We start from the raw sequence: 12566 nt of genomic DNA, 5'->3' as shown, positions 1-12566 counted from the left end.
CTCGCTGATGCTCCCACAACTAGTCATATGGCATATCTCAGGGAGAGATACAGAGGTCAGCAGCTTTTGGAGGAAGCTACAGAACTTATGCTTAGTTCCTGGAAGACTAAAACAAACAAGTCCTATGACTCATTATTCACTAAGTGGCACTGCTGGTGTTCTGAACGGGGTTCAGATCCCTTTCGTAGCCCTATAGCCCAGGTGGCAAACTTCCTAGCATATCTCTACAAGGAGGGGTACCAATACAGCTCTGTAAATGCCTATCGGTCGGCAATTTCCTCAGTTCATGAGAAGATTGATGGCTACACAGTTGGCCAACACCCCCTGGTCTGCAGGCTTGTAAAGGGAGTCCACTGCCACGTTATTCACAGACCTGGGATGTCTAAACTACATTGACACACTAGGGGACAATCAGACGTTGTCCTTGAAACACCTATCATGGAAAGTGACAATGCTGCTTGCATTGTCTCACCCATCAAGATCAACTGATCTGTCAAAACTGGATATATCCAAACGGGTGTACAAGTCAGACGGAGTCTGTTTTTATCCAAGCACCTTGGCCAAGCAGTCAAGGTCCACATCACAGATTACAAATTTCTTTTTTCCCTCTCTTCCAGGAGGGAGTAGATTGTGTCCAGTATCAACCTTGAAGGAATATGAGAGTAGAACACAACCCCTTCGGGAAATGGAAACCAAGCTGTTGGTAGCAGTCATCAAGCCACGTAAGGCGGTGTCTTCAAGTACTGTGGCTAGATGGCTCAAGTCCTTGCTGGAAGCTTCAGGCATTGATACTTCTATATTTGGTGCTCACTCTGTCAGAGGAGCTTCCTCGTCTGCAGCGGCATCAGCAGGGATTTCAACCTCAGATATCCTCAAAGCTGCAGGTTGGAGTTCTGAGTCGACTTTTCAATGATTTTACTATAGACTGACAGACAACCCTTCATTCGGCAGAGCGGTGCTCAGCCAACACAGTCAACCAGCTACAAACAACACCGTTAATATGTGAGACTGAGCCTTCTGAATTATAATTCATAAATCGCTCAGACCACGGAGTGGTTGCCAGCTATTTGGAATTATATGAAGAAGGTGAAGTCCAGCATATCAACGGTCCCACCCACCCATCCCGTAGGGAATGGTTGCAGCTAGAGAATTGGCCAAACACTGTTGATATGCTCGACTTCACCTTCTTCATATAATTCCAAATAGCTGGCAACCACTCCATGGTCTGAGCCATTTATGAATTAGGGTCCATCAGACATTGTACTTTTATGGCTTCCCCATAGGAAATGTATGGTGAAAAATTTGATTGGCCATAAATATTATGTCAGACATTGAACAAAAATATTTTGAAATATTTTTAGCAGGTCAAGCAGTGCTACAGATGAGCCAAATTCAAGGTCGTGTGTAATTGGATCCATGAGTTATTAAATGTTTTTGAGTATCCAGCTCAACACATACATACTATAGCATATAAACTAGGTCTTCAACTATTATTAATCTCTTTGCTAGCATAATCCTTTTTTTATTTTGGTTACCCCCGGCCATGTCTCAGATGTTGATGGGACTGAATGTAGGGTTTTTCACTGATTATAATAGAATTAGACATTCACCCCATATGGTTTAATTTTATGTGTTTATTTCACAGTGTGGCAATGTAAGTGTTAGGGCAGATTCTTTTCGGAACTTACCACTAATTATTAAACCACATGAATCAAACATTACCTATAATAATGTGGTAAGTTGTTACTTATACTGTACTGTCTCTCATTCTCTGTTTATAGACTGATTCATTAAATGCTTTCATACAGCCTGAAATTTGTAAAGGATATAAACAGGTTAGGTGTTATATAATTTATAACATTCTCTCGTGCAGTTGTAGAAGTTTTTTCATCATCAGTTTTAACTGTCTGCTAGCTATTAGACTCGTACACCTGTGAATGATTAGCAGGTAGAACCATTCTTACTGGTATAATAGATCCACACAAAAACAGCCAAGCTGTGGAAAAATTGTGCGGCCTTAAAGCCTGGTGAAAAAAGTTGTGAAATCAAAGGTGGCGACCAAGAAATGGCTGCAATGATGTTAATGCTAATAAATTTAAACAAAGTACCCAATTTTGGCCAAATAGTCTACCCATCAAAGCACAAACCTTTTATAAATAGAAGTAACAGCTACAGAGTTATAATGCAAAAGCCTCACTTGTAATGATGTGCAATCAAGGTACTCTAATAGAAGAGTCACCCTATTAGAACGTTCATGCAACAATAAACAGTAATATGGTTAATTGTTTCTTTCTTCTACCTCACTTTGTTTACTGTAGAATAAGGGAAGACAAAGTCCAAAAGCCAGTTGCATGCTAGCTTTGAGGCTTACAAATACAAAAAGAAGTGATATTTCAAAGTGGCAAAGCTGTATAAGTAGGTTGCGACCTTAAATAAGCTTCTAAAATCCAGGTGCCATTCAGTAAACAAACCTAACTACTGGACTAATATTTATTTTGGGTTTTGCTTTGTTGCTTCATACACAATTGAATCATAGTAATTTGTATTTCGTAATTAATGAAATATTTTGTAATTCTGTAATTACGTTGCTAAGCACTGCTAAGGTGTCGTACCTTAAACAAACCACTTTAACCCACTAATAATGCACAGTAGTATCTTCTTAACTGTTTTATAGTTTGTCTATAGCATTTTCTTATGCAAATACTCCAGGCAAAGCCTCAAAGCTGCTCTTCATTTTCGTTCGCTTATGTATGGCACACCCCCTTTTCAGGAATTTGCTATACCCAATAGCCTAGGAGGCCAGCTGTGTTGTTTTTTGGCTGTTTGACATCCATAGAGCCAATTGGTAGGGTCCACAAACTGAAAAATCAACTTTTACAAATTGATCCCCCTACTATTGTGGGATGTTCATCATAGCATACCAATGCTAGATCCACCATGAAAGTGAAAGCACGATTGTTGTCCTCACAGAAATATCGAAGTTTATATCTCATGAGACATAAAATTTATTTTTTAAATTTCGTGCTCCACACAAATGACCGGATGAAACTTAGGCCAATGTTCCAGTTGTCAAATCATCTTGTATTTCACTCTGCACTTCGTTGTTGTGCAATTTAACTGTTTTGTTATTATTTTTTGTATGTGTCTTATCTGTTGTAATAGTAAATTTGTTCGTGTGTGTGTGTGTGTGTGTGTGTGTGTGTGTGTGTGTGTGTGTGTGTGTGTGTGTGTGTGTGTGTGTGTGTGTGTGTGTGTGTGTGTGTGTGTGTGTGTGTGTGTGTGTGTGTGTGTGTGTGTGTGTGTGTGTGTGTGTGTGTGTGTGTGTGTGTGTGTGTGTGTGTGTACTTTATGTGGGGAGCATGTTAACAGGTTTTATGCCTTCTGTGTACCCTTGTCTTTTGACAAAAATGGATAATCTAATCTAACTTGCTATACTTAGCCAGATCTTATCTAGAGTTGTTGTGGTTAAAAGTACACACAGCCATAAGCAAATGATATGTTTGATTCCTAGCACGGGGCTGCTTTCTTTCAAAAAATCACAAAACGTAGCACGATTTTTCAAATTCAAACTGTCCTACCAGCCAAGAAAAGTAAAGCCAACTCTTCTTCACAGTATTCTGATGAAGTTAGGTGCATAGTCTATTTATGCTGTTAGTCTGGAAAGGATCAGATCATAGATATACTAACCCCAGGTACCTGGGGTTAGTATATCTATGATCTGAGACTTCTCACCATCTGGGTGACAAATGTCAGAAATTTTGTGCTTCATTTCATGGGATTCATGCTGAAGTCCCTTCCAGCACTTCTGATGCCATACTGATCACCTAATTTTGTTTAGAATGATGATAAAAGATGGACCAAAATGTTTGGCAGTAGTAGCAGTTGTTGTTTCTGTGATGTAATATTCCAGCAGCTCACCAGGAGCCCCACCTAGCTCGATTCGAAAATGAAAGATATTGTGCTTTTTTCAGTTTATTTTTGAATATTTTGCAACATGATGGTGCTGTAGGATGATCTAGTAAAGATTTGAAGCCACTGTCGGAGCATGAGAGGTGAAGTCAGTTTTGGATGATTTAGCTGCCTCCAGTGGTCTAGAGCTTCAAACGACGCGTGGGGTTAGTATATCTGTGGTGGTGGAGGTATCGATGAAATAATAATTCACAACCACTGGCACCAACATACTGTCTAGGGACATCTTTTGCCATCGTTCCAGTCCATCATTGATGGGTATTGTGGCTGCAGAAGCATTGGAAATGGCTAGAAGGCACGATATAATTCCCAAGTATTGCAGAAAATTTTGACGCTCGTCACCCAGATGGTGAGAAGTCTCAGATCCTTTCCAGACTTACAGCATAGACAGACCATATATGCACCTAACCGTATCACAATACTGTGAAGAAGATTGGCTTTTTTTGTCTTGGCAGGTAGGGCAACTTGAATTGGAAAGTTCATGTTTTGTTTTGTAATTTTTAAAAGAAAGCAGCCCTGTGCCACGAATGTAGCAAATCATTTGCTTATTGCTGTGTGTACTTCTTAACTACAACAACTCTAGATAAGATCTGGCTAAGTAGCAAGTTTCATCCGGTCCTTTGTGTGAAGCACAAAATTTTAAAAATAAATTTTGCATCTCATGAGATAAAGAAACAATATTTTTGTGGAGATAACAAATGTGCATCCAGTTTCACGGTGGATCTAGCAATGGTATGCTACAATGAACATCCCACAATGGTAGGGGGATCAATTTTTACAACTTGATTTTTCAGTTTGCAGACTCTACCATTGGGAAAGTTCTTCACCGCATCCTCATAAACTCGTTTCACCTTCCCAGAGGTTTAATACAAGCTCTGTATGGCCTTTATTGCTCACACAAGGCCAACATTTATTAATACCTTGTTTCCTGTCACCCACATTGGTACTTATTATTGTAATTGGCATTTATAAATAAATAGAAATATGGAAATTATTTGTAATTTGTGTGCCATCAGCATTTGTCTATGAGGTTAGCATATCTCAGCACACAAAAATGATTGTTTATTGGAGTTTCACAAGCAAAGCCAATTATTTCACAGGTTGTTTGGCCCAACAAATGGTTCATTTCTCTTCACTGAGGCAGCCAGCTGGCTATCTGATGCTTGTTTTTGCAGTGTTTTGATGACGTTCAAAAATAGTTATTAATTATAATAACCACCCACCCGCACTAGTTGAATGTTCTTTTGGGAACAGGAAACAAGGAATTAATAAATGTTAGCCTAAAGGCTGTTTTTAGCAAACAAAGTTTTGCTCACATGGGTGCAGAAAGACAAACATACATACAATACACACACTTTTCGGAAAACAATTTTAGTAAACCAGGTGCGTGCCCATTTTGGCTGGCTGTAGCGCATGTGTCTGGTTAAAAAAATCTAGGGTACAAATAGTTGTGAGATTAAGTGGCAGCCAAAATAGCTATATACAATGTCATAATGACAACAGATGGTTGTGCTATTTAAAATTGGAGACATTTCTTGGACTTCACTTTTGATCTCACGACTTTGCTCACTCTGGCTATTTTGAAAGCCACACCCTTTTCTGTTATGGTATAGATATCCCTGGTTGTTACAAATATTGATAGATTACAGGTAATTCACATTGATATCTTATGTGTGTATGCATATTAGGAGATACATATGTGACTGGATTTTGGAAAAACGATCCAAATCGCACATTAGAAGTTTCGAGATAAACGGTTTTAAAGAATTGAAGCCAGCATAACTCTCCAAGAATAGCAAGTACGCGTATGAAATTTACACAAAAGATGCATCAATCTGTTACCTTTCAAGCCACTTCCAGTACTTGTAGCTGCTTGTACAGTTTCCCGCCAAATAAGATAGAAAATCTGAGCAGTTGGACGAGCGAAGTAGTATCACGAGTGCTCACAAAGGGGTGGAGGCTGGGGGGTGGCGGGGAGGGCAAAAGATAGGCCTCAAAATGGAGGCAGACCACGATTGGAGTCCAGACACGAGATTACAGGGCTGTGCTGGCTCCTTAGTGGCTGATATGTAGCAAAATCTACAGAGTACACATCTGGCCAACATTATAAGGCTGTCCACCAGTAAACCACTGATTCTTGCCAAGCCAGGTCCTTCACAAGGCCTGAAACCGCCATTTGGGCACTCCACACCACCCAGAAAAGACGTCTATTAAAACCAGCCTTGTGTAGTTTGAGTAGTGGTGAGGGTCAAAACTTGTAGTACAATAGTGTAGCTATCCACTGGTGGTGTTAGTTTGATTTTGCCTGATGTGCGATTTGGTTCGGTTCTGTAAAATCTGGTCACATATAGGTAAAGCTTTGTAGCTATGAGAAATGAAACAAAAATTAATTTCATACTAATAGGTCTGGAAATATGTGGTAAAATAAATTTCTTTTCACAAGAAAAAATTCATGGTTGTAGACTGTCCATTAAAATTATTTACTAGCAGAAGTTTTAGGCTTCTTGTAAACTGTGGCTGGCAGTGTTGGGCAAGTTACTTTGTAAAAGTAACTAGTTACATATTACATATTACTTGCAACTGAACTATTTAGTTACAGTTACATATTACCCATAAAATAAAGTAACTGTAATAATATTACATATTGTATTACTTTGTGTCCACAGCCTTAAGCTGTCACGTGTGAAACTACCACCTTATCACGTGACATGATTGCGTTGTTGGGCAATATGCAAATTTTGGTTATAAGTAAGAAGCTGGTGAATAAGCTTCATTCAGTAGGCCTCGTTACTTCGTTGTGGCTAGGCGTTACTCAGGGGATAACTAACGAGATTAGTAACTTTGCTACTTGTAGTAATAATATTACGTAATATTAGACTCGTTACAGTAACTATATTACTTAGGTAACGCGTTACATTTGTAAGTAAAGTAGCTTGCGTTATATTACCTGTTTTTATAGCGTATTTCGTTATATTACTTTGTTACCACAAAAGTAATAATATTACGTAACGCGTTACATAAGTAACGCGTTACTCCCAACACTGGTGGCTGGTTTATAGCACATGCTGAAGAAGCCATAGAGTTGGGATCGATGACTATAGCCTAACCATAGTGACTGTCGGGTGATATCTCATTTACGTGGCTAGGAGAAGAGAGACAAAACTACAACAACATGCTAGCATTTATTTCCTGAATACAAGAAGGCTGGAAAAAATTAACTTTCTGTAAGTGCAGTGTAGACAGATGTAATGTTTAATGTTAAATGGTCTCAGTAAGGCCAACCACAAATATTTCCAGACCTGAGACCTATATGGTATTCAGTAATACGTATATAAAGCTGTACATACCGGTATAGCCAGATAATGTCCCATTATACTGTACTTATATTATTTTTAGCATTTCTGTAAAACTTGTGGAAAGAAATGCGATACACATAAGGTCGGTAATAACTTTGTATAGTAACAATTTTCCAGTTATGTTTTGTTAGTAGGAGTTAAAGATTACCAAGTTACCATATGTGTTAACATTACAACTGAATCGATTTAGCTTTGATTATGATACAATGCATCGGATCAAGATAAATAATAAGTGAATTATACACTATAACGCAGTATAAATAAGCATTTGTATGGTGTTGTATCTGTTGCTTCAAACTCTATACTGTGTATAAGTGGTGTTTACATAAGCTGTATACATTTGTGACTAGATTTCAGAAGTGAATTTGACAAGAACAAAAACACCTTATACCAGCACATGAACATCAACTTCTAAACATTTAACAAAGCACAAGGCTGGCTTATTTAGAGTATAAAAGCCTGGAAAGAAATGAATTGTGTATGCACGAAAGGGTATTTGTGATATGTAATAAGTACCAAAACTAGGTATTATTGTTCCAACATGTATGAATGGTAGCTGTAGCTATGAAAGTTTAAGCTGGTGTTTGAGACTGAGAATTCAAAGTAAACTCATAACCATCTCTAAAATGAACATTTTTTGTTTATAGTTGCAGACTACATACCACATTCAGTGTAAGTAGCTATAGACATTTAGTGCCTAAATTGTTCTTGTGAAAGGATAAGTAATGGGCTTATGCATACATGCATGGTTGGTGAGTACATGTACTTAGTAAAAGTTACTGTATTGTGCATTTGATGATTATTTTGATATTTTAATGTTCAATATTTAGAATGAGTTTTCCTAAAATTTTGGATGTGAATTTTTTATGTGGACACCATCCTGATTCACTGTCTACGGTTGTACAGGTATATTTTAAATTCTACTTGTGAATGTCTTACATTACTTTTTCACACTTTTACACCTTTCATGTGAATTTCCAAATGGATTTTCCATACTAATAGTCAACTATGACGAAGTCGCAATTTGTATGTGTTATATAACTGGACTGCCAAGAACTTCAATGGTTTTCCAAGTCAGTTTACAAGGAATATTTTGAGACCATTACCAAGTGTCCAGATTATACAGGTGGCCTCACTATCAAGTAACAGGTTCCACTGTAAACAAGTCCAGAAACACTATTAATGTAGACTAAAATGGTCCAGCTGCAAATGGGTTTTGCCATCATGAAAATATAAGAAAAACTGTATCATAAGTTCCTCAAATATCTGTTTATAAGGTATATTACATTTAATGCAAATTTTGTGAAGTTAATTAACTATCATGGATCAACTAATGCAATTAATTAACCTTATTTGTGAATTATCATATAAAAGATCTGTATCAAACGGTACGGTCGTACCATTTAAGTAGGGATTGTGGTGAATGTTTCATGTGCTGCCTAAGATTCCACCTATAAAAATCATCCTACAAACATTTTACATAGCAAAAATCACTTTTATGGAATAGTAATAGTCCATATAATATGCAAAACAACATTAAATACAACAAAACACTTACAGGTGGCCAGATATAAAATTTAAAAAAATTGCCAAAAACTCCTATTTTAGCCTTACTGCCTCACTCACTGCCTTACTCACTGCCTTACTCACTGGCTCACTCAATGCCTGACCACAGTCGCAAGCCTAGAGCCCAAACGAAGCAGTGCACGGTCACCATTTTACGCCACAACAACAAACTCACCAGTCGGATGTGCCTTTTGGGGTTCTGATGAGTATACGCCCTGTGCGCCTTGTATTTCCTTTTATCTTCAATCAGGTTGGTCGTCTTCTTCAAGCATCGAAACCATACTGAGGCATTAATTTTCCGTATCAACACTTTTCTGTAGACACCACAAAATTATTTCAGAAAGCGCTTATGCTGCTAAAAGAGCAGGGCACTTATAATTTCAAGTGTTGCATGTGAAACATTAGTTGTCACTTCGACTTTTGCCAAAGGCTGGACTGTAATTGATGAAGAGACTTGAGACGGACTGATACTCGACGGCTTGTTCCTCTGAACACACTGACTCAGCTACTCAGTGTCGGATGGCGAAATCAGCGAGTGATTCATGTGATTGGATATAGTACTTTGTATTATACTTTATCCTGTTAGTCAAGACTAAGCTCCAGACAACTGAAAGGGCCTGTTCATTCAAACAACTTCTGGCCAGGGTGAATAGAACGCGGACCATCGTACTGAGAATGCAGGTCATAGATCTGAACGCTACTGCTACTATGATCAAAGGTAAGCTATGCACGCTACTATGGGCCTATATGCTTCCAATTTTGGCACAGGACGTACTTTAATAAGCTGTGACTAGCTAGCTGTGTTACCACAAAGAATTAAACAAACTAGTATTTTTAAAAATTGTTAACTTAAAAATGAAGTAGGATCTATGCAATAAAAAGTAGTGAAACAAGAGATGAATGATGGTGTTACAGCATAGCTCGATAGGAAAGTCCCTACTTTGGCACATTAGTTACAATTTTACTCAATGCCAAAGTAGGGACTTTCCCGTCGAGCTATGCTGTAATACCATCATTCATCTCTTGTTTCACTACTTTTATTGCATAGATCCCTACTTCATTTTTAAATTAACAATTTTTAAAAATACTAGTAGACTTATAGTCTGGTAACTACAAAAGTTGAATGCGTATGGAAATTCCCTACTACAAATCCAATCATATTTTATTCTTACCTGATATCTGGTTTTTTTAGACAAAATAATAGTGACTAACGTATATGTTGTGATGTTTTAGGACTTTGCTGTAGCAAATGATTCCAATGATGACAATTTTTTGTATGAGGCTCAACAGTGTACCAGCAATGCACCCTATTCTATAAGTGATGATAGCGGTTTTGCAATAATCAATGATAGCAATGAAAATATAACTCCAGAGATTGCTTCACAAGGTATTCATAAGTAACCTTTATTCACTGTAGCATCGATCAAAACACTTTGTCAATTATATAGTTATTTAAGAATTTCATATAATGATTCAAAGCTGTGTATAGGTGATATTTGAAAGACATTAATGCATTTGTATCTACATACCATATGTATATAATTATTAGATTTTAAAGCTGCAATTACAGAATGTAGCCAAATAAGCTGTAGCAATGCTGGATGTCCTGAAGATGAGCTATCAGAGGAGGATTTAGTTAAAGCTGCCTTCAAAAGTGTTAGTAAATATATTGTAGATGTATATGTAACAGGTGTATACCATGATGTCATACCATGATGTCATCGATCACTGTTGTTAAGGGTGCTCTGTACAGTTCGTACAAGGCTTCCCAAGACATAGTCTGTTTTGCACTAAAAGAAATATTATGGTCACTTAATTAGTCTGTGACATGTTGACGCATTTTAGTACCTGTAAATTAGGTATCCCATAGCAACAAGCACACGCATCTTGCTTTTCTACACCCTCTCACTTAAATTAGAACTACTTCGTCATTTTTAATCCAATAGACATGAAATTTTCACACAAGCTACTTTAGTAATTTTGCCAAAGAAGAGCGTTTGCCATTTTTAAATAACAAGTCCAGATGATGAATAATGTGGAAGTAAAGAAAAGGATTTCTGGGAGTGTCAACCCGAAAGATAAATACGTGATGATTGAGAAGCTAAAAGACAAAAATAAAAGTGCACAATGGTTTCTGCTGTTTAGCATAGTGTGTCATAAAAGTATCAAGGCTCTTGTGCATAAACTGTAGGACTAGTTCTAGTATAAAGGGAAAAACTGTAACTCATGTTCTAAAGCAAATTTAGCAGTTGGGTTTGGACTAAACTGTGTACTAGTGTTAGCTTATACCCAGTAAAAAAGCACAGAACATTTGCTAAAACCATTTGTAAGTTATAGAACAAATTAAATTTCATGGGAAGCCATATAAGCGGACTGTACAGAGCACCCTTAATGCTATTCAAACTGTGACATGTCGTGATCACTTGTATGACATCTAATCATAATGGAGTAGTGAATTTCCTATGTTAGTCTTCAATTGTCTGGTTCTTCTATTCTGAAATATAAGGGATTTTTTTATTCTAAAACATGTATAGCTGAGCCGATTCCAATACCTTCACCCCATTCATACATGTCATGCTCCTGCAATCCTACCATCTACCAATGGTGGTAAGAAAACTTTATAGCTCAATAGTGCCTGAACAGAAATTTCCTCAGGGTTGGGCACCTCCTCCTATTTCAAATTTAAGTTGAATCTGCCCAGCCATCACTTAGATATGCACTTTCTAAGTTTGTCTTATTTTTTTTATCTTCTGCTTAATTTTCTTCTTTTCGCTCCGCTCACTATAACTCGTGCATACTTTAGTTTGTTGACTTCAAATTTGTAAGAACATAATGCAGCACATTTACAGCCCAATTTTCGTAGAGATCAAACTAAGAACAATGGGATTATGTGCAATTTTGAAAATTGCAAAAACGATTTGTTGTCATGTCTACAGGGTAATCTGCTTAACAGAATAACTTGAAATCGATCTGTACATGAAGTTACTGTCATAGTGCAAACCTTTTGTGGTTAAAAGTACTAATAAAGAGTATTAACTAAGGAGATATAAATCAAACCAAACATGTGAAAAAAGAGTGATCGAGATACTCTAATAGAACAGTCATTGAGAATTAGAAAAATGTATGCAAAAAACATCAGAAAAAAATTCTCCAGGTTTTGAGTCAGGGACCTCCACACCTATATGCCCAAGCCCTTACCACTCTGTCACTTCTGTCAGTTGCTCACCTCACTTAATTTCTACCTTACAAATGAAAGTTCCAGTTTAGTACACTAGAATGATAACTTGTAGATCTATCAGTGGAAATTTCTAAACATTCTATATGCATTGTATTAAAGTGCTCAGAAAAATGTGTGCTCTATTAGAGTACTACAAAAATTATTAAAATAGCATGTGTCAAGTGTGTCATGTGGCCAAGTATAGCTGGTGCAGGCAGGCGACATACTTGTTTTATACAGAACCAAGAAAACACTGTTTTCATGTATCTGTAGTTCGATAGTGATTGAACGGTAATTAATCATTTCTCCTGTGGAAAGGTAGGGCATCTCCAATGAGTCAAATCCGCCCAGCTATCTTTGTGCCTTCAAAATTCAGTTCTTCATAAATACATATAGCCACACAGTCTTCGATGGTTCCTGTGGTAAAGGGGGGAAAGTTCAAAGGCAAGTTAAAAGGC

The 12566-nt window shown here is 37.4% G+C and overlaps 1 protein-coding gene across 1 annotated transcript in view; it reads left to right on the top strand.

Annotated features, from left to right (window-relative positions):
- The window catches only part of LOC136268924 (ubiquitin carboxyl-terminal hydrolase 47-like), a 40259-nt gene that overhangs the window by 18235 nt on the left and 9458 nt on the right, over window positions 1-12566 (top strand). The window contains exons 6-12 of the mRNA XM_066064400.1: window positions 1646-1735; window positions 1782-1835; window positions 7366-7407; window positions 7460-7557; window positions 8156-8231; window positions 10125-10278; window positions 10462-10547. Coding sequence (XP_065920472.1) covers window positions 1646-1735; window positions 1782-1835; window positions 7366-7407; window positions 7460-7557; window positions 8156-8231; window positions 10125-10278; window positions 10462-10547 — 600 coding nt within the window. The remainder of the gene's footprint in view (window positions 1-1645; window positions 1736-1781; window positions 1836-7365; window positions 7408-7459; window positions 7558-8155; window positions 8232-10124; window positions 10279-10461; window positions 10548-12566) is intronic.

The sequence above is a fragment of the Dysidea avara genome, chromosome 10 (assembly GCF_963678975.1).
Source record: "Dysidea avara chromosome 10, odDysAvar1.4, whole genome shotgun sequence".
Lineage (NCBI taxonomy): Eukaryota > Metazoa > Porifera > Demospongiae > Dictyoceratida > Dysideidae > Dysidea > Dysidea avara.
Note: the sequence above shows the minus strand (reverse complement) of the source record. Positions and strands in the feature narration are given on the sequence as shown.